The sequence below is a fragment of the Semicossyphus pulcher genome, unplaced genomic scaffold, assembly GCF_022749685.1.
Source record: "Semicossyphus pulcher isolate SPU_LCO1_2020_fin unplaced genomic scaffold, fSemPul1.0.p SCAF_20, whole genome shotgun sequence".
Taxonomy (NCBI): Eukaryota; Metazoa; Chordata; class Actinopteri; order Labriformes; family Labridae; genus Semicossyphus; species Semicossyphus pulcher.
The window spans coordinates 2,508,451-2,530,598 of NW_027211694.1; the positions used below are offsets into that span (position 1 = coordinate 2,508,451).

Here is a 22,148-nt window from a genome sequence, read left to right on the forward strand (position 1 = left end):
GTTGAGTGTGATTGATCAGTGTGATTGATCAGTGTGCTCTCTCTCTTGCTTTGTTTACTTCGGGGAGTTTTCCCATGTGGAAATTCTGACCAATCAGAGAGCAGTTTCCCCGCGCATCAAAACTTTTGGTCCGCTGGTAAAAGCTGCCGAGTGAACACAAACCAAACTCGAGGCAAAATTTAACTTTGAACGAACAGACTTCAGGTGTGAATGCGCCCTGAGTGAACAGATCTATAGAACAACTCTAAAAACAAACTTAGGATTTAAAAGTGGCTGGCGCATCTCTTTCCTCCTTTCACTGCTGTCTGACATTATCCCGCTGTCGTCTTCTCCTTTTTCCTGCTGTCAACATCTTTGGCCAATTGATTTATGTCAGAAGCGCCACCGTGAGGAGTCATGAGGTTGTGACCGTTGCAGGGAAATCTGTTTTAAGTGTCAAATATTTGTAAATTAAAATATCGTATTGCATGAGTCAGGAAGACGATATATTGCAGTATGGATATTTTGCCCCGCCCCTAGTTGCTAATAGCTCTCCTGCTACCATCGCTAACATTGGAACAACATATTTTAGCAAACTGTAAACAAAGCAAAATTGTTTGAATCAGACATCCCGTCTTTAAGGTACGAAAATACATTTCAAAGTTGCCTTTACACTGAATCTTTGTTTTTTGCTTTTACATATTGTTTCCATGGCGATATTCTAGTGACTAAGTGCTTCAAAGCCCTGCTTGTGTAATCTCTCAGCAGCAGTATATGTGTGTGTTCAGGAATAACTACATCGGCCTGTGGACATAAAATCCTCTCATCGTGTTGCTCTTCTCCCGCCGAGTTCATCATCGCTTACGTGCCATGTAATCCTGTTTGTGCTTTTAATGCTGGGAGTCGTAGTCCTAACTTTAACAAACAATGTAGATATTTTATTTATGAACACTCATCACATTGTTGCTCTCATGCAGACAATAATGTCCATGTTTGACGATGCAATCTATAGAAGAAAGTAAGTTCCAAATACACACCTTTTATACCTGTCCCATTATACATATAAGAAATCTTTTAGACTCCCAGCAACGTGCTACAGTTGTTGTTGTTGATGTTTTCTTCCTGTTTGTGTTGCCGTTGCTGTTGCTGGTGCTATAGTTGATTGTCTTGTTGTTGATCGCAGCTCATTTTTAACCCGATCCATGGTCCATATTTCTCTCTCTCGATATTTTTTCATTTTGCAGTGGAGTTTGAAATCTTCCGAAACATTATCCTCCCTCCCGTCCTCCTTTTTTCAATGTTTGGGTGTCGCGATCATAAAGCCGGTGAGAACAGGAGCACTGGTATGAAAATGGTGGATCAAATCGATGCATTGGCAATAATATTGACCGCCAGCTTTAAATCCTTGTGTTGCATTGACTGTAAAAGTTATAGTCATAGCTGCTTAAACAGTTAGACAACATCCACATAAATAATGAACCTGTGGAAAGCACGATCATAAATGTAGCTGCAAAGTAAACATCAGTGTGATGGTTCACAAACAGGTCAGTGCTCCTGCTCTTTAAAGCTTTATGAACACAGGACCTGTCGTTCTTACTGTACCTGTCTGTTTGCTTCTGTCTCCCATGATGCACCAGCAAGAACAGAAACTCTGTGGCCTACGCTACCCAGAAGTCCTGGCTGCTCAACGCGACGGTGGAGGAGAACATCACGTTTGGAAGCCCGTTCAACAAACAGAGGTAATTTTGTTTTCATGTCTGTGATCACGTCGTCGTGTGAAGATGAACCACCCACGCTGACAAATGTAGCTTCAAGACACTTGACTTCTAAATATTTCAAGTTCACTTTTAATATATTTACACGCCTTTAGATGTCGTGTTTTGATATTCCTAACTAGGCCTTTTTCTGAATATAAGATTTTCCTATTAAGACGTGTGGGATTTACAGGTTTTAGGAGCATTTTTTGGATATGTGCTGCACATTCAAACATGTGTCTCTGTTTGGGTTTTTGCCGCAGTATGGAAACAGGAATATTTGTAATATTTTCATCTGCCTTGGCTTCGAAAAATTTTTGGATTCTGTGCAAAAATCAAGTGCAGTGCAAGCTCAGAAGCAGTGTCCTGATTTCATACAATAGAATCGTATACAAACATCTCATCCTGCTTTTATCTTCACTCTGTGCCGTAGGTTAAAGAGGACATTCAGATCTATTTTGACCTTACGTTCAGCTGCTTTAAAGTGGTGATTTGGCCCCTTCAGCTAACAGAAAACAAGATCAAAATGAAGACGTCCGCTGTGGCACGAGAGAGAATCGTACGCAGGATCGAACAAATTCTCAAGATCCAGAAAAAGTCCTTGTTTTGTCTTACAATCAATAATAATTGGCGTCCTCGTGTTTCTTCTGGCTTGTCACCTTCCCGGTGCCCCTCCATCCTATCTTACCTGCCCATAACTACACGTCACCCGCTGCAAAAACTACAGAGTCTATCAAAATAAAAGCCTAAATACTCAAATATATTAATAACACATTAAACTTAATTCTTCTTTAAAGAAAATAACTGAATGTAAAATGTAACTCCAGCTGAAGGCGTTTGTGTTTTCCAGGTACAAGGCGGTGATTGACGCCTGCTCCCTGCAGCCAGACATCGACCTGCTGCCGTTTGGAGACCAGACTGAGATCGGAGAGCGGGTATGCACGAGGGGGGTCATTGTTTTTACCTGATTATTGCTACAATACTGACATCGTTCTGTTTGTGGGATTCAGGGCATCAACCTGAGCGGAGGTCAGAGGCAGAGAATCTGCGTGGCCCGAGCTCTCTACCAGAACACCAACATCGTCTTCTTGGTGAGCTCTGAACACAGACTAAAAAACTTTCTTTAGTTTTATAGCAGAATTAGATTAAGTGACACCCTTTATTGAATGTCTTTATGATACAACAGATAGCAGACCTCTGGGATGAGGAGGCGTCTGCTCCTCCGCCGTGTTGTCATGTGTTTACACGTCTGAGCAGACGCCTAACTTCCTGTTGCCACCTCGATCTTTAATTGGTTATCGAGCCTTTATTCCACTTTAAAAGCCATCAGTGGCATTCTTTCACACACTCATCACACTCTGTAACGTCTAAAGGGGTAGACATGAATAATGAGGAGGGGATGTTTTCTTTCATTCACATAATATCGCAGTTAAAGTGAATCTGCTCAGGCTTCATATCTGATCTCAGGATTGAAATATGCGTGATCACACACACTCGTATATACAGTTATTAAGCACAACTCCATTAGCAGATTATAGCACACACTCTATAGCAAAGGCCCACCCAGCAAGAGAGACAAGCAGGAGTAAGTTAACATCACAGGGTGAATCGAGTGTTGAGATGTAGACGAAACAAATGATCTCAGAGACAAAGTGAGGATGAGTAACAGAGGAGAGTTTTTGTGCAAATAAAACATTAATATGGTTGATTTTTCGACCATTGTGTCTCACAGGACGACCCCTTCTCAGCTCTGGACATCCACCTCAGCGATCACCTGATGCAGGAGGGAATCCTCAAGTTCCTGCAGGATGACAAACGCACTGTAGTCCTGGTCACACATAAGCTGCAGTACCTCATACACGCAGACTGGGTAAGAATCCAAGACCTAAATTGATGATGAAGATCTGTCTCAGTGTTTAAATTCTGTTTTGTGTTCCAGATCATAGCGATGAAGGACGGCTCCGTGCTCCGAGAGGGAACTCTGAAGGACATCCAGAATAACGACGTCGAGCTTTACGATCACTGGAAAACCCTGATGAACCGTCAAGACCACGAGCTGGAGAAGGTACTGTCGCCCAGACAAAGGCACATCCGAGCTCTGACCGATCACAGCCTGATGTTGTGTCCTGACCAAAGGAGGAGGGTTTCTAATGTAGTGTTTATATTATGATCCACTGTGTGTGTATTTATAGGACATACAGCAGGACAGTCAGACAACGCTGGAGAGGAAAACTCTGAGGAGAGCGTTTTACTCCAGAGAGGCCAAGAACCAAGTCGACGATGAAGATGATGGTAACGAACTCACAGCTTCCACCTCACAGTCAAAAGAAATGAATCGTAACAGAGAAGAAACTAAAAGTGAATAATGTCTTACACCTTATTTTCACCCTATCAGAGGAAGAAGAGGAGGAGGAGGAGGACGACAACATGTCGACAACCACCAACAGAAGATCAAAGATCCCGTGGAGGGTAATCATCTTAGCAGCTGCACTCATCTGATCAGATCAAACACTGTCCTACAGAGCCGCTCTCTCTCTCTCTCTCTCTCTCTCTCTCTCTCTCTCTCTCCGTCCCCTCAGGTGTGCTGGTGTTACCTCTCCTCTGGCGGGTTCCTGATGGTCTTCCTCATGGTCTCCTCGAAACTTCTCAAACACTCCGTCATCGTTGCCATCGACTACTGGCTAGCCAGGTGGACTTCCTCCAAAATCAACCAAAACTTCACTGGAGCAGGAAGCGACGCGTCTAATGTAACCAACGGCAACGTGACGAGCGGCGGCGAAATAGAGGTCAGATATTCCTGCCACTAGTTTTTAAAATTTACTAACTTACTCTGTCGAATGTTAAGGGTGGGTAAACCAAACTGTCCATATGTAACAGATCGGTCATTTCTGGTAGCCATGTTTTAAAAGACGGTGCTTCCTCATCTTTCCAGAGAGCTGAAATATTCCTCTTTACAACAAACAGGCCATACTCCATCTTTTGTTACACGTGGGTCAGAGTTCGTGCGTGGATCTGGAGTAATATCACAGTTGAAATTGTAAGAACAGAACTTGTTTAGTTTTTTGGGAAAGATCAGAAAAGGTCGAATGCTCTCTGCTGATTTACACTTTGGGGATTGGAGAGACAGACGGGTGAAGGGAGTGTAATCTGGTGCAGGAATAGTGAAGTACTTTAAACTGGACGGTGGTGCAGTGGTTAGCGCTGCTGTTGCCTCACAGCTAGAAGGTCACCGGTTCAAACCCCGGCTTGGGCAAAGTGGGCCTTTCTGTGTCGAGTCTGCATGTTCTCCCCGTGCATGCTTGCGTTCCCTCCGGGGTCTCCGGCTTCCTCCCACAGTCCAAAGACATGCTCGTTAGCTTCATTGGTGACTCTAAATTGCCCGTAGGTGTGAGTGCGAAAGGTTGTCCGTCTCTATGTGTCAGTCCTATGATTGACAGGTGATCAGTCCAGGGTGTAGCCCCGCCTCTCACCCAATTACAGCTGGGATAGGCTCCACCCCCCCCCCAAGCAGGATAAGCGGATGGTGTCCGGAGTTTGTGGAACAGCTGTAAATGTTTTCCTAGTTTTTAAGGTCACCCAGGTTCTTTAAGGGATAGCTTAATAAAACAAACATAATTAACCGTCTCTCTCCAACTCCCATCTGCTCTGAACAGGCGAGAGAAATGTTGAAATGTGTATTACCACAAATTGCACAGGGTTGCATTTTATCCTACGACTCAAAAGATTCAAAATATAATTATCAGAATTTCTTCCAAAACATTTTTCAGCCCTTTTGCGAAATGAATGTGCAAAGAAAAGGAAAGTAGAATATTAAAAAGCTAGAAACAGATTATGATGAATGAAACAAATATGTTTGAATCATCGCACACTAAAATGTAAAAAAGTAAGACAAACATCAGCAAATCAAACACGACAAATTGCATGAATGTAAAATGTAAACACTGTATTTAAAAAGATATTAAAGGTTTTATTTTATGGGTCCATAATTTCTGTAATTTCCCAAATTTTTGTGGAGAAAAAATGTAATTTGCTTTAGATTTTAAGAAGAAAGTTGTTCGCTCCAAGTTCATGATGGCAAAAAAATTTGCGAGCAGATAATTGGGACAGAAAGAGTCTTAGTGGGTTTGATAACGTCTCTGATTCTGTTTCACCTGCAGAAGGACTCGTACTACCTGCCCGTGTTCATCATCCTGTGCGCGGCTGGAATCACGTTGTGCCTCATCACCTCGCTCACTGTGGAGTTTCTGGGTCTGTCCGCAGCCACCAACCTGCACCACAACCTGCTCAACAAGATCATCCACGCTCCCATCAGGTACGCAGCAAAGTGAAATCTCTCTCTGTCTGTTGTGGGCGAAGGAGAAGTCGGATAGTGAGTGACATAACCTTTGTTTAATGTGTTCTCTAATGCAGTTATTACCTCTCTGCTCAGGTTCTTCGACATCACTCCCCTGGGTCAGATCCTCAACAGATTCTCAGCTGATACGAACATCATCGACCAGGTTTGCAGCGGCCGTGTAGACTTTATTATGAGCTTACTTGTCTTGCAAGGGTACAGCAGCGTCTTTTATCCTGTCCTACATCTATAAACAAAGTCTGTGTTCACACTTACATCATTGTCTTTCTCCCCCAGCACATTCCTCCAACACTCGAGTCTTTAACCAGATCCACGTTGCTGTGTCTGTCGGCCATCGGGGTCATAGCCACCATCACTCCGGCCTTCCTCATCGCCCTGGTTCCCCTCGCCGTCGCCTTCTACTTCATCCAGAAGTACTTCCGGGTCGCCTCCAAGTGAGTCCTCTGGGAATTATGTTTGTTTTCCGCATACAAACTAATATAATAACTCATGTAAATATTGTGAATACTCTCGGTTTTCAGGGACCTGCAGGATCTGGACGACTCCACTCAGCTGCCTCTGCTCTGCCACTTCTCTGAGACGGCTGAAGGTCTCACCACAATAAGAGCGTTCAGGTACGACATAAACACACACACACGTTTCTGTGTTCGTCCCATTTGTTGGACATCTTATTAACGGGATAGAAAAACACTTGTTGTTAGAATTTTACAGTTTCATTTAGCAGATGCTTTTGTCCTAAGAGAGTAAGGGGCCTTTCACACTTGACCCCAAAGTCCGGTTCATTTGAATAGTATGATGAACACTCTGTACCGGACTGGTCCACTTGAAACGGTGGTCTCGAGTACGGTTCATGTGTACGGTACGCATCAGGTGTGAAAGCTAACCGTACCAAACCACAGAACGTCTCCTTTGAAATCCACGTATGCATGCAGCAACGCCGATCTCCTCCTCTGAACTGCACGGCCACGGCTGATACCGTAGGAATGTAGGTGAGAGGGTCGTTCTTGAGATTTTCTTTAAAACATGATAAAAATCGGCAAAGTGCGAAGGTCAGACCATCGTAATGGCTTTGGATCTTGCGATTCACACGCTTTTCTTCGTTGGAACGACAACATAAACAGTGCTACGTAGTTGATGATACTCTTCTTCTTCTACCTTGTTTTTGAGGAGCTTCCACCTTCTGCTTCGGAGTCCTAACGCAAGTGTACTCGGGTACAGAGCGAAATTATTAATGTGAAAGCTGACCGGCGCGGGAGAGGGGACGGGGGCAAGCGTACTCGGGTACGGAGCGAGCCACAGTTGATCGAAATGATTCGTTTTGACAGACCTGTTGCTCTTAGTTACGGCATGTGTTGCACAGATACGCGGCGCTGTCCTCGCCCTGCAGGTGCTGATTGAGCTCAGATTTTTTGGGGCCTTTCAGAACAGACAGAGGGAGACATGATACATGTACATAGGACAACGGCATGCTTGATTATTTGTTTCCTCATTTCACTATCCGTAAAATGTATTTATTTGTTTTTGTCATCCATATCTTCTGTTGATCATTGGATGAGGGAGTTAGCGCGTGGAGACGCGTGTTGCTTGGCAACAGTCGCCCGGGCGCAGCTACGACTGGTGTAAGACAGGCCTGGCGCACTCGGGTAAATTCCAATGAAGAAGTTGGTCCGACGTAAGAGATAAGACTTGTGTTTTTTTCCACCCAGCTGGTGCGCTCGACTCCAGCTGTTCAGCTCAGCGGCTTGTAGAAGAGAAAGTAAAAGAAAAGACACTTTTCTGGAAACGACGAAAAGCAGCAGCAGCATCTTCTTGTATTTCTGTGCTCACCCTCTTTCCCATCGTCCCTGTAATCCAACATTAAACAGCTCTCACGCTCGTTTTCTCCTCTCCTCCCTCAGGACTTCCTGTTCCTCACACAAATATACAAACACTAAGAGACTCACAATCACACACATGGGCACATATAACACACACACACACACACACACAGACACACACACACACAGAAACAGTGAATTTGGTGCTGAGACAGATTCTTGGCAGTCATGGGACAGTTCCCATCTTCATTACCCACTGGTCTGCCTCCAAACCCAGTCTGGTTTAGATGATTAAACCAGAAGATTCAGAAGGCTGAACAAGTGGAACTTAACTTACTTCCTGTTTGTACTTTTATCTGCTTTATGGTTATTATTATTCCCTGTTGTCACCCGGGGGATAAAATGATCAAAGAGGATTAAAAAGACATAATTGTACATGAAATAAATATATAATAAAATGAATAAAAACTAAGAGATTGATGATGTAAAGATGAGAGAGATGTTATGTTTGCTTTACAGACACGAGGCTCGTTTCAAACAGCGCATGCTGGAGCTGACGGACACCAACAACACGGCCTACCTGTTCCTGTCTGCTGCCAACCGCTGGCTGGAGGTCCGCACGGTGAGCAGCTTCTTTATTACATCACTTTATTATAATCAAATAATAAACTGTATTTGTGCAGCACTTTTTATATAACAGGTGGAATGACCCTAAACGTCTCCTCCCTCTCTGCTCAGGACTACCTGGGAGCGGTGATCGTGCTGACGGCAGCCGTGGCCTCCATTTGGAGTTCACCCTACATTTCCATCAAAGGCCTGGTGGGCCTCGGACTCACCTACGCCCTCACTGTGAGTTTCCTCGCCTTCTTATTCTCTATCAAACAAGAACAGTGTTTTGTGCATTAGAGGAAGTTGTTCAAAGCTCTTAGAGCAGCCGGAGGTAGAGGTCTTGTTTCGAAGAACCCGAGAGCAGAGGAGTCTAATTTGAATGCAAATACCAGAGAGGAACCCAGAAGACCTGCAATCAGCGCCGATCACGAGGGAATCCTGTGAGCGCTGTGTGTGTGACTAAGATATGAGGCTGACGCATGGGAGCAAAAGTGAGGCGAAAATAACGCTGAGCAGCAGCGCTAGCGAGTTCAAGGAAGCGGAGGAAAAGAAAAGTTGATACCATCTTCACCTTTCTTCTAGACAAATGAGACTTTTTCAATGTTAAATGTTGAAAGTGGGACTTTTATCAGTCAAACAATCATTTAACTTCACACCTGTGCAGGTTTGTAGCACCGTGTGGTTCGGCTGGCTGCTGGGAAACACTGCATTAAGTGTTATTTATAGTTACCTGACGGTGCTGCCTAAAGCTGGAAGACATTGTCGTGTAAAAAAACACTTTTGATTTTGTCGTGTTGCTGATTTAGTCAGAATTTGAACATTTAAAGCACAAAATTGACTAAAAATCTGTCCTGTAAGGTTCTCTCTTTTTGATGCTCCAAACATAAATACATGTGTAAATATTCTTAGGCTGTTATATGTGCTTAACTGATATCCTAGATAACAGTAGAGCCAGTTCACTTTGACCCCAGGATCCCTAAGTGGGTTATTTCTCTCATGTTTACTCTGATATAAACCTCTAGCTTCTTTGTGTCGCTCTGTAGGTGACCAACTACCTGAACTGGGTCGTGAGGAACCTGGCAGATCTGGAGGTCCAGATGGCCGCTGTGAAGAAGGTCAACAGCTTCCTCGGCACGGAGTCGGAGAACTACGAGGGATCTATGGGTAACGGAGTCCTTACAATACATAAACTCTTGAAAGTAGTTTAACTGTGAGGTTAGGATCACTCCTGTGTTCGTTTTAAGCCTGAGCCGAACTATTAAGGGAGGTCTGCTCCTCTTCCAAACAGACCAGATAATTAAAACCCTTCAAAAACACTTTGATTTAAAGGTACAAAAGATGTTTGATTTGCTGATCCTGAATTAATCTATGAATCCAGACGTCTGAGGACTTAAATCCTTGATCCAGTTAAAGATATAGTTTGAAATTTCCAGGATCTAAAATGTGAGTTGCTGATGGGTCGCTCCCTTCAGGTGAGAAGAGAGGTACTGCCCCGAGCGAAGGAGTTCAAGTATCTTGGGGTCTTGAGAAAGAGTGAGGGCGACATTGACAGACGGATCGGTGCAGCATCAGCAGTCTTGTACCGACCGTCGTGGTGAAGGAGGAGCTGATCCGTAAGGTTGATCTACGTTCCAACCCTCACCTGTCTTCATGAGCTTTGGGTAGTGACTGAAAGAATCAGGTTGCGGATACAAGCGGCCGAAATGAGTTTCCTCCGCAGGCTGTCATCCTTAGAGATAGGAGAAGGAGCTCGGACATCCGGAGGGAGCTTGGAGTAGAGGTTGAGGTGGTTCGGGCATCTGATTAGGATGCCTCCTGGGCGCCTCCCTGTGGAGGTTTTCTTGACTAACTGGGAGCAGACCCCGGGGTAGACCCAGAGATCACTTCAGGGATTATTTATCCCACCTGGCCTGGGAACGCCTCGGGATCCACCGGGAGGAGCGTGAAAATGTTGCTGGGGAGAGGGACGTTTGGGCTAACTTGCTTAGCCTGCTGCCAATGGATAAGCAGAGGAAAATGGATGGATGGATGTGACAAAACAAGAAGGTGACGTGACTTGAAATGGAAAGAAAGGAGTGCGCTGGAAAAGCTAAAATGATGTGAATCCCTGCTTATAACAGAGGATTCTTTCAGGAGTTTTGCAGCTACCTCAGGACTGAATGAGGAAAGTTTGGAGGCAGCAGCATCGTCTCCAAAGTCTAGAACTTCTCCACTAAAGTCTCTTCTCTGTTCTTCTTACAAATCAAAGATTTATTTATTTAACGCCAAGCTTTCTTGTCGTTTGCCAGCGAGGTCTGATGTTTCTTCCTCGAGCCGGATGAGTTATGATTTTGACCTCTGAGAACACAGAGATGAAGATGATTTGAAGCCTCCTGATTTATTTAATGGAACAGAATGACCTGATCTGATGAGTGTGTGCGTGTGTGTGTGTGTGTGTGTGTGTGAGTTGAGCGGGTTTGTGCAAGAGTGTGTGTCCAGTTTTATCTTTTGCTAAGGAGTCCAGAAGCTGTGTTTTCTGGGATGTGCTGTCGCCATGGCGAAATACAAACACTGCTGGAATTTCATCCGAGGAAAGAGATAACAAAATATTATTTAATTTGATCAGTTGGGATAACAAATGTCTAACCAGGACAACACAACCAAACCAAAGCTTAAAATCTTGTTAGAAAATCAAAACAGAGCGGCTATTTCTGGAAGCATAACAAATCCTGAGCTTGAGGGATGGATGGGAAGAAGACGGAGGAGGGGAAAGAAACAAAGAAGTGGAGTTTAGAGTGTGTCTCATGTAAGGTTCATTTGTCTCATCGACTTCTCCTCTTAACCCTGTGGTTTACAGTAACCATTGGAACCATAACCAAAAGCCCCTGAGTGACGGAGAACAGAGAGATTCCTCCCCTCTGACATCATGGAAGCTTCCAGTCAGCTGATAAAGGCAGAAAAGTTAGGGAGGAACAAACCAAGCCCGGCCTGGAGCTGAACTACGGAGACCTTATCTTGTCTGAGGAGTAATAATGTGGCGTGTCGGCTCCAGTGTTTCACTGCAGGGATACAATCATCGAGGGCTGTGCGCCAGTTTGCAGATTACAAAACTTTGGGGGACACGGGGGAGTTTGAAGGGCATTTTTGTGGCTAGGAGGGTCTGACGAAAGATGCTTTCCAGTTGCATTGTGGGAAGTGTAGGCTCAAGAACAAACAATATCTCTGTGAAAACATAAATTGACGGTCTTATAATTAATTCATGTCACTCCTAGGATGTTGAATATATCCCTTAGGGGCGCTGGTGAGCAGGCGCTGCACATACAGAGTCGTAGTCCTTGTTGCATCGGCTGCAGGTTCGAGTCCGACTCGCGGCCCTTTGGTGCATGTCATTCCCAACATGCATGCAACATTTAGAATTTCTTTCGGGTTTCCATCATCCATCCATCCATTATCTATACTACTTATCCTGCTCAGGGTCACAGGGGGCTGGAGCCTCTCCCAGCTGTCACTGGGCGAGAGGCGGGGTTACGCACGGACAACCTTTCACGCTCACGCTCACACCTACGAGCAATTTAGAGTCACCAATGAACCTAACGAGCATGTCTTTGGATGGTGGGAAGAAGCCGGAGTACCCAAAGGGAACCCAGGCATGCACGGGGAGAGCATGCAGACTCCACCAGGATTTGAGCTAGGAACCTTCTAGCTGTGAGGAAACAGCGCTGACCACTGCACCAAAATTTGCCAGGCATAATAGCTTACCACCACTTTGCCTCAACAGTACTGTGATCCCTATGCTAATTAGCTAATATTAGCGTGCTAACATGCATGCAACATTTAAATTTTACTTTGGGATTAATAACGTTTTATTTACTCTTTTGTTATTTTAAACAAAAAGGGTTGAATGTAGTAATAAACAACATGTTAGCATCTTCAGTGTTAGCATGCTTGGAGCACACAATGTGAGGTACAGTTCTGTTTGTCCTCTAGATAATAGAGGCTCAGATTTATTTAAACATTTAGAAAATCACCCTGATAAAGTCTAAAAGAGTCATAAATGACACAAATCACAAATTTATCAATAGCAACTTTTGTTTTTGTTTTTTTGCACCCTAATGAAGCTTCCTAATGTTCCTTATATATGTGTAAATAACATGTTTGAAATCACAAAGTGTAACTGTGGTAGCGACGTGAGGGGGAATCTCAGCAGCACTTATATAGGAAAGCTACCCCTGTACATCTGCAGTGTTATGACGTGGTCCATATGGTTTATATGTTCCTGTTTACACAAACCAGGCTGTAACATAGACAGCTGGCAGCCTGTGACTGTTCTGTTTTCTGCAGTCTTTAAACTACACTGTTGTGTCCCCCTGCTCCTCTCTCCGCAGACACCTCTCAGGTGCCCGAGAACTGGCCTCACGACGGTGAGATAAAGATCCAGGACCTGTGTGTGCGCTACGACCCCATGCTCAAACCGGTGCTAAAACACGTCAACGCGTACATCGAACCAGGACAGAAGGTAATTTACACGGAGCTGCGAGGAGAGGGGGGGCTGTGCTGCAGTGACGAGTGGGTGGTAGAGTGGGGAAACCTGCACCTACGATGGGTTAAAAAGCAGATATTGATAACTTGAGCTGGTGTCCAATATTAATCATTTATTCAGATATCTTCTGGAACTTTTATTACTTTACTTTAACCCTCTCTTTGGAGCATTAAGCAGCACTATATATAAGAAGAATAAAAGGGTTTATGATGCAATACAGCAAGTATAGATGACGTGTAATTCACACAGTGTTGCTGGGAACAAAGGAGCTCACATCACACTGACATCACAAAGTGGTGACACATCTATCCACCTTATTCCTGCCCCCCATGATCCTTTGCAGAAATTATGGGTGCGACTTCCGCCGCCGCGTCAGTCACTGAACCGGAATCGGCGGTTTCCGTGGTAACGGCTAAAGCTAATCCTCTTTTTTTTCTGAGCGATCGAGAAATAAAACGTGGGAACACGACCTAAAACGGGATAATGTCATCATACCGCTGCCCTCTACTATCGAGGGGTGGGAGGACGACCTTAAGATGTGGCCTCAGTTAACGTAAACTTCAATATTTAGCAACTTTATTAACTCCGTTGCTACGGACGGTGACGCTATGAAAAATCTAAAAAGCTTTGAGGCGTACCAGGACCTCCACAGCTAGTTTCAACATCAGGTGAAATTCTTGAGATTCTGAAACTGTTCATCAAGCCACAGATTTAGCTTTGTCTGATTGTTAGTACAGCCACGAATGGCGCGACAGGTACCAGAGCTCCACAAGGACATTTTAGTAACGCCGGCACATTTTTAAAGAAAAAAAAAAACAGAGTCGTAATCATTTGTTGTTTCGAAAGAACCGCTGTTGTCGATGAGCAGACAAGCCGGCAGAAACTAGCTTACTACTACTTCCGCTGTCACACCGGAAGTTGCACCCACAATTTTATCTACAACAGCGCGCCGAGGAATAAGGTGGATAGGAAGCAAGGAGAGAGGGACAGGCGGAGGTAAACATAAGAGCTCCACAGCAAAAATGCTCTCTTTAAAATTAATTTCATTCTGTTTTTTCTGTGTAAGAATATGAAAGATAAAACTTGCTGAATAAAATGGAAGGACTTATTCAGAGTGGTCCGTCTCTTCCTGTAGACATCCTCAACGTTGCCCTTTAATCAGATATTCACACACCTCCTCTACCTCCGTCTCCTCTACAAGAATAGAGACGAGGTTTGTCCTTGAAAGTCGCTGTGCACCTTAAATCTAACATCTATAAAGGTGTCCCACTGCAGTCTTTAATATAGTTGCTAATATAGTTTAAATTAACAAGTGCAGTGTGGAATGTAAAGTCTCATAAGGACGCTGTGGATTCTGTTTAAACGCAGACTTGTACTTTGAAATCACAGCCAGGTGCCTCCGTCACACCGTGACCCGACACCTGGTGACCAAACCCCCTCCTCGCTCAGCACGTACCTGCCACTCTGTTATCACTCAGGCGTGTGAAGTCTCGCCGCGGTGTCACAGTGAAGCTCATTATCTCCTCTTCCTGTTAGGTGGGAATCTGCGGTCGCACGGGCAGCGGGAAGTCCTCCCTGTCTTTGGCCTTTTTCAACATGGTGGACATGTTTGAAGGTGGGTCTGCGTCCCGTCACACACGGGGAGTTTACACTGTTTCATCTTTGGTGTCTATTCCTGCACTCGCTCTCATCTGTCTTTGTCTTTCACGGGTTCAGTTTGTTTACGTCTCATTAAAAGGGAGCGATTTTTATGAGATAACGTCTGGTGTGTTTGGCAGACGGTGCAGAAGGATTTCCGTCAGGGTTTTTCCTTAAGCAGGAGTTTTACTTTGCACAACAGCGCTTCAGATCTCCTGTTTTGCCTTTTAGTTGTTTTATTTGTTCTGAGCTGATCCTCTTTAAAATGAAATGTTTTATAGGCAAAAAAAAGTTGAGGTAGCGGTAGACGAGCAACTTTTCTGCAAGGTTAAAATTACAGTTTTTTTCAATGGGGTCTGGTGGCTTTGAAGAGAGCGATGTAGGAGTTGTTCCTGGTTTAAAAAAAACGTCTTCCTCTTAAAAATAAAGATCCATCTCTGTCGGGATCATTTCAGGACACTTAAAAAGAACAAGTCGCAGCTTTTACAGCCTGTTTTGAAGCTGAAACACTGCGTTAAAGTGCCCTATGCAGCGTTTGAAACTGATGCACCCTGTTTTTGTTTCAGTGCATATGTAAAAATGTTAAATACATAACTTACGTTTTCATTGTTGCAGCTCTTCAGTTTTTTTGTTCAATGCTAGAGGGGGAAGGGAAGACGAGTGTAGCCTGGATCAGACATAAATATTATAATAAAACATGATCACTCTCTTAGTTTACAGTTACTCTCTGCAGTGTTACTCATAAACCTCTCAGCTGGCAAACCAAAGTGTAAATCTCTACGTCTCTCTCACTCTCTGTAACACTGTACACATGTGGCCCAGTCATCTGTTGGACCCAGAGAGTGTTTAGTCTCACCTTTTACTTTAGAGACGTTACACTGAAAGGTTGATTAAGTGGACGTGAGACGTGTTTTTTCCTTCACATCATGATTTCTCAAAAAGCTTTTATTAACAACCTTTAAATTAACCCAAGCTGGCTTAACGAGCGTGTTAACGTGTTCCCATGTTGGGGTTTAGGACGCCCAAAGTGGTCGCAAAGTGAATCTAAGGAATCACAAAATGATTGTTGCTTCTCTCACGTGTTTCGACGACGGCGTATTCTGAGAAAAAAGTTGAACATTTTGAGATTAAAGGGGCAAATTTATGAGATTATAAAGTCACAAATATACAAGAACCAAAAAGCTAGTATGTTGGTGGTTCACGGCCCCCTCCCTCTGATTCACCTGTGTCTCTGCCCTGTTGGCTCTGCTGCTCACACAGGTGTGCATGGCACGGAGCTCGGAGCAGATTCAGCCTCTCTGCACACGAGAAGCAGACTGAGCGACCCTCTGCTGCAGAAACACACGTTTCTATGCTCCCCGTTTGCCCCGTCACACAAGACAGTTACCCTTTGACCTCATGACGGAAACAAACCTGCATTACGGACAAAACATAAACAAAAGTACTTAAAACACTCCTATAAACACCAGTTTCCTAGTTTTCGTTTCTCGCAAATTTACGACTCAAGTTTTTTCTGAATATTACTCCGGCTCCTCCGAGTATCTACCAAGCAAACATCTCGCCTTGGTTGAACTACTCGCAAATTTTACGTATAGCATGAATTATAGATGTATAGAAAATGTGAGACGTTGCAGGCTTTCTCGTTATCGTGTACGCACTGTAGTTTGTTCTGACTCAAGCCCAAACAGCCACAAACACTCGCAAGAGCACCAAACAGGGATTATTCCGCCGCTGAAAATAGTCCCCACTTTTTTCTCCGGTTTGCGTTACATTTGCGAGCAAAATTTTTCAAATTAAAAGAAACATCTTCAGCAGGTAGTAGTTCACAGTCGTGAATCTTGGTGGAAGCGTCGGGTAAACCATTTCAACTCAATCGCAGACAACCTGTGACCCCGTCTGAACCCAGCAGAAGGTGGAGGAGATTTAACTGCAGACACAGAACAAACAGATGTCCAGGTGGGCTTCGGATAACTGAAGCTCTACTGGAGGTAAATTAGTCGCCTGGAGTCCCTTCAAAAGAACTCCTGTTTGATCTCTAAACGTAATATTTACGTTGGAGAAATGTTTATTCAAAGGTCCTTCTTAGATTTTACCTCTTCTTAAACATTCATGGAGGTCTGTAAGTGAGAGCCTGAAGACCTTTTTATGCGTCGTTTCACTTTTAAATTCCCGAAAAGAAGATCTCGTCTCTCAGGGGATTAAAACAAGGACGTCAGAGAGACGTGGCCCCTCTCCCGCTCCGGCTCGTATTTCTCTAAAGGCTGCAGCCTCTAAAGTCTCTAAAGTCTCTGAAGTCTTAAACCTGTCTGTTTTTATTTATCGGATTTTAATCGCATCGTTCTGTTTTCAGTCTGGATGGAGATGACAGCTCCGAGACTGATTATTCGGACAGAGATTAGATTGCACACTCACTTTTTCCATACACGCACACACACACGTACGCACAGCTGACATTTTATTTAACAGTAAATTAAGAAGTGTGTCAGCTGCATTCCCTTATAAAGAAATAAAACCAGAGCAGCTCCTGCTGATGGCTCTCCTCGCTGAGCTGCTCAGAATATTCTCGATTTCTCTCCCCCAAAATAAAACATCATACTCAAGTTTTGTTGAGAAGTAGACGCAGCTTCTTTGACATCTCTCACTGGTTTATGAATTACTTGGCTTACTTGGCATCTTGGCTTCGCTTTTCCTGTGTGTGTATAGTCCTGTGACGTAGACGTAGAGATGTGAGCGCATCTTTTGTTGTTTGCAGGAAAGATCATCATCGACGGGATCGACATCTGTAAGCTTCCTCTGCAGACGCTCAGGTCGAGGCTCTCCATCATCCTGCAGGATCCTGTTTTATTCAGTGGATCTATCAGGTACAGAAATCACACACGCAGACAAAAAGCTTTCTTATATTTACAACCGTCCGTGATCTAAACCGCTTAAAGGAGCAGTTCTCCCCTGAAGAAGCCGCTGCCGATCAAAGCTGGTGTTCTCTGTAATCAATAGAAGCAATAACATTTGAATTTGGCGCCATAGCTGTGGAGAAAGTTGAACAGCTCGTGGTTTCGCCCATTCTACATTCCTACAACACCCATCATGCATTGCGCCCCTTTACAGTAAACAAACATGGTGGACGACGGGCAGGAAGAATTGGCGATGAAGAACAAACTGTGGATGAAGTGGTGGAGACGGCGTGAACACGGGCTGTTACTTTATGCTGCACGTTTGCTTTGGTTGCCATGGCTACGGTTGTTGTGCTTCCTCCTTCAGTCAGCTCCACGTGACGATCCACAGAGCGCGTGCTCGGCTGTCCTCGGGGTTCCCCCTACACAAAAGGATATCAGAGTGTAAACATTGAACATGTTTAATATTTGCTGCGGCCACAACGTTCTTCCAAGATTTCGGGGGAAGTAAAATCACTATAACAACGCTCACACCACAGGAACATCTGGAGAGATCATCTTTAGAAGCATCAAACATCAGCTTGATTATCTTGTGGGACGGACCCCGCCTTAGAGGGTCGTGCAGAAATTGGAGACTAACCCTGGACAGGTGGCCATCTTCCACACAACCTCCTGTTTATGTTTTAATTCTTGTCTCGCCAACTAAACCACTGGCGCTAAAATTTTACGTTTCATTGACTGTGTCTTATATTATTATTATTATAAGTCTTCAAGGCTTCTATGTAGCTCAGTGTGTTTTCCAAATAATCCATCTAAAGCTAGAAAGAGCTAAAAAAGAAGACAAAATAAGGTCACGCCTGAGAAGATGATTTCATTTCCAAGATGCCGAACTGTTTTTAAAGATCACAGGCTCACCGAGTAGAAGATTAGAAGTTTTTCTAAGACAAGACAAGATTACATCCGGAAAAAAATAAGTTGGAAAGATGGATTTGAAGCGTTTGGGGAAATAAATCTTGAACAATATGTTCTAAAAATGCTATTTTTTCCCACCTGGTTTGTAGCAAATAAACCAGCCTTATTGCAGGTTGTATTTTCAGCAGACGTAGCGAACAGACTTCAATTTTTTAAGGCTGTCATATAACCATAAAACTAAGATAAGATAATCCTTTATGATCCCCAAGGGGGAAATAAAACTAGACTTATATTTGGAAAAAAACAGCTCTGATACAACACTCTATAAATCCAGATAAATATAAAAATACAGATGATTCAAAACGCAAACTGCAGCAACAAGAGAATAAAAAAGGAGCACGGTTGTCGTGTGTCCTGAGACACTCTGGTCACATGACGACACTCGGTCCCAGCTGTGGGGTTAGTGGTTGAAAACTCAGTGGGAACTCCGGCTGGGACCTAATCTGACTCTCGCCTCAGACGTCACGGACAGAGGAGGTCGTTCTCTGTCTTCTTCTGTCGCACACACAGCCTCTGCGTGTTTGTGTTACGAGAAGACGCAGCCACTCTGTGTTTGTTATAAAAGACAAAGAGCATGTGCTATTTGTTTGGACAGATACGCCGCTCCGGATAATGTGTGTGTGTGTGTGAGAGTGAGAGAGAGGACGATGGAGAGCGTGTGTCCTGACATTTTACACTCCTTTAGTTTACGTGAACGTCAGCTGAGGTGAACGGTCGGCAGTCACCGTGTCACGCTGTTATCTTAGATGTTGCTGTTTTATTCTGACACAGTGTGACTCACTCCGACTCGCACACACAGACTTAGATGCGTCACACACTCACTCCTCAAACTCTGACAAAGTTAACACGATTCAGAGACGCTTACTGTGGAAAATAAACAAGCTATAAATAAGAGTTACATTAGCTGCAAACAGCAATATTATTAATAAGCCGTATATATGAGAGAGAGCTGCAAAGTTTTGTAATATTTCAACTATTTTGCTCTTTTTTAGAGCAGGTTTGATGACAAACTCTTAACTCACCTGCACTACACTGAAGATATCACTCGCATACAAACAGTGCGAGCTGCTGGTTGTCATCCAAGTTTGTTTTGATACAAGAGCATGTCCGTGCATCCATTATCTTCAGCTTATCTGGGACCAGGTCGCGGTGGCGGCAGGCTAAGCAACGTTTTCGAGCTCCTCCGGGGGGATCCCGAGGCGTTCCCAGGCCAGACGGGATATATATAATCCCTCCAGCGAGCTCTGGGTCTACCCCGGGGTCTCCTCCCAGTTGGACGTGCCCGGAAAACCTCCACAGGGAGGCGCCCAGGAAGCATCCTAATCAGATGCCAGTTCAAATTGATGCGAAGGAGAAGCAGCTCCTTACCCTCTCTCTAAGGCTGAGCCCAGTCACCCTGCAGAGGAAACGCATTTCGCCGCTTGTGTCCGTGACCTCATTCTTTCGGCCAACGCCAACATGACCACAGGTGAGGGTTGGAACATAGATCGACTGGTGAGAGCTTCGCCTTCGGGCTCAGCTCCACAACGGTCCGGTTCAACGCCGATCCGTCTGTCAATCACACGATCCATTTAACCCTCACCCTTAACGTTTTCCAGCAAGAGCATGTGACTGTTAATATTCTCGCAGGTCTTCTACCGCTGCAGCTCCAGTGTGTTGTTTAGTTTCAGTAATCAGGCATCAAGTTCCTGACGGTCAGAACTATTTTGCATTAAATCAATGAATACATTAAGGGTTGTTACAGTTGCAATCTTGAAAACATGAGCCCTCTCTCACTTCTGTCATGACTTATAACAGCTTAAAGTTTGTGTCCTCTTGTTGCAGGTTTAATCTGGATCCAGAGAGGACGTGCACCGATGATCGACTGTGGGAGGCGCTAGAGATCGCTCAGCTGAAGAACATGGTGAAAGCGCTGCCCGGAGGACTAGGTACTCAAATATATCTCCGTATAAAATTAGTTTTATTGCACCACAAGCCGCTTTATAAAGTTTAGGTTAATACTGGATGTTGTGTTTAACAGACGCGGTGGTGACAGAAGCAGGAGAGAACTTCAGCGTCGGTCAGAGGCAGCTCTTCTGTTTGGCTCGAGCGTTCGTCAGGAAGAGCAGCATCCTCATCATGGACGAAGCCACGGCGTCTATAGACATGGCCACGGTGAGTGATGTCAGATGTTCATCCCGCACTCAGTTCCAGAAGCATCTTTCTTCATGGATCGATAGGTTTCAGTCAACCTGCAGGGTTTTTATGTACATTTGGGTTTTTCCATTTTATGCAACCTGTGCAATGATTTCAAACCCCAAATATAAAAAAACTACAACTATGAACTGACACTGTTTCTATTTATTTTAAATGATTAAAGAATAACTGTTAATATCTCTTTCTTCCTCGCAGGAGAACATCTTACAGAAAGTTGTCATGACTGCGTTTGCAGACAGAACGGTCGTCACGATCGCAGTAAGTCGTCTTCTTTGTTCTGTTAGGGTTAAATGACAGTCCACAAAGTCCAGTCCTGCAGGTAGCTTTGGTTTAAGGTTTGCTCCGTGCTGATAGATGCAGATATTCGGCTCTTTATCTTTGAGCTTCATGTGCATCTATTACTTTATATTTTCCCTTAAGGACGAGCCTTACATCCTTTTCCTGCTGCTTTTCCTCCTTCTCACTTTGCACAGTATCTAAAATACTTAAGACTCGTTAGTCGTCTTAGAAAATCCTTTCACTTGTCTGCTTTCCTTTTCTGACTCTGTCTCTCTCCGTGATGCTGTCTTGTCCTCTGTTTACTCTCTGCCTTCCTTTCACCCACCCCTCTTCCTCCTTTATTCATATTTCTATACTTTTCCATTCCTCTTCCACACTCTTTATCCTTCCTTCCCCTCCTTTTTTATTCATGTTTCCCCACTCTTATTTCCTCCTCTCTGTCATCTTCCGTCTTCCTCTGTGTCCCTTCGTCCCGCCCCCCAGCACCGCGTGTCCTCTATCTTGGACGCCGAGCAGGTGTTGGTCTTCTCCTCAGGGATCTTGGTGGAAAGTGACTCGGGTCCCAACCTGCTAGCACAGGAGGACAGCCTCTTCAGTGTGCTAGTGAGGACTCACAAGTAGACCCGGATCAGCACACACCACGTTGGCTCCTCTCTCTTTCCTCTTCCTTCCTTCCTTTCCTCTTTTTTCCACCTATTTCTGTTTTTTTTTTACTTTTCCTGGCTGAGTCTGGGTCTGCTGAGGCCTTACTGCCACTGACAGCCTGGTTGGTATCAAATCAAAACTACTGCATGGCCTTTTATAGATATCTCATGTACTTGCAGTGCAATCTGTGCATGCTAACAGTGTTTATTAGCTTAATGAGAGCGTATCCCAACCTGTCCCTGGTATCCTGCGAGGTTAAGAGCTGCAGTACAGTTTGCATCCAGCAGCCATCGTCTGAAATCTGTTCTACTCAAAAACAACCTTGAAGTACCTGCATCCTTCACTCTTGGTGAATGGGTTAGGCTTCCTTCTGTAGCGTGCCACGTTTAGAGCACCTGCTGCTCATCCTAGCAGTGTGACGCTTGGAGTCAAATCTTCAGTGGTCTGAAAGATAAAGGGCAACATCATCTGCAAACAAACGGAGATCCCGTCCTA

The 22,148-nt window shown here is 44.4% G+C and overlaps 1 protein-coding gene across 5 annotated transcripts in view; it reads left to right on the forward strand.

Moving 5' to 3' along the window:
* Nucleotides 1-22,148, forward strand: part of abcc9 (ATP-binding cassette, sub-family C (CFTR/MRP), member 9) — a 45,020-nt gene that overhangs the window by 20,318 nt on the left and 2,554 nt on the right. For 2 of the 5 annotated variants that reach the window (XM_069670899.1, XM_069670900.1), the window contains exons 20-40: nucleotides 1,617-1,718; nucleotides 2,584-2,668; nucleotides 2,744-2,824; nucleotides 3,466-3,603; nucleotides 3,673-3,798; nucleotides 3,926-4,025; nucleotides 4,129-4,202; nucleotides 4,313-4,519; nucleotides 5,891-6,045; nucleotides 6,163-6,232; nucleotides 6,364-6,521; nucleotides 6,609-6,701; nucleotides 8,424-8,526; nucleotides 8,643-8,753; nucleotides 9,557-9,677; nucleotides 12,878-13,008; nucleotides 14,569-14,647; nucleotides 17,423-17,531; nucleotides 20,358-20,461; nucleotides 20,554-20,687; nucleotides 20,925-20,987. In XM_069670899.1, coding sequence (XP_069527000.1) covers nucleotides 1,617-1,718; nucleotides 2,584-2,668; nucleotides 2,744-2,824; nucleotides 3,466-3,603; nucleotides 3,673-3,798; nucleotides 3,926-4,025; nucleotides 4,129-4,202; nucleotides 4,313-4,519; nucleotides 5,891-6,045; nucleotides 6,163-6,232; nucleotides 6,364-6,521; nucleotides 6,609-6,701; nucleotides 8,424-8,526; nucleotides 8,643-8,753; nucleotides 9,557-9,677; nucleotides 12,878-13,008; nucleotides 14,569-14,647; nucleotides 17,423-17,531; nucleotides 20,358-20,461; nucleotides 20,554-20,687; nucleotides 20,925-20,987 — 2,344 coding nt within the window. Of the gene's footprint in view, nucleotides 1-1,613; nucleotides 1,719-2,583; nucleotides 2,669-2,743; nucleotides 2,825-3,465; nucleotides 3,604-3,672; nucleotides 3,799-3,925; nucleotides 4,026-4,128; nucleotides 4,203-4,312; nucleotides 4,520-5,890; nucleotides 6,046-6,162; nucleotides 6,233-6,363; nucleotides 6,522-6,608; nucleotides 6,702-8,423; nucleotides 8,527-8,642; nucleotides 8,754-9,556; nucleotides 9,678-12,877; nucleotides 13,009-14,568; nucleotides 14,648-17,422; nucleotides 17,532-20,357; nucleotides 20,462-20,553; nucleotides 20,688-20,924; nucleotides 20,988-22,148 lie in introns of all 5 variants that reach the window. The other 3 variants (XM_069670903.1, XM_069670901.1, XM_069670902.1) reach the window with 3 other exon arrangements.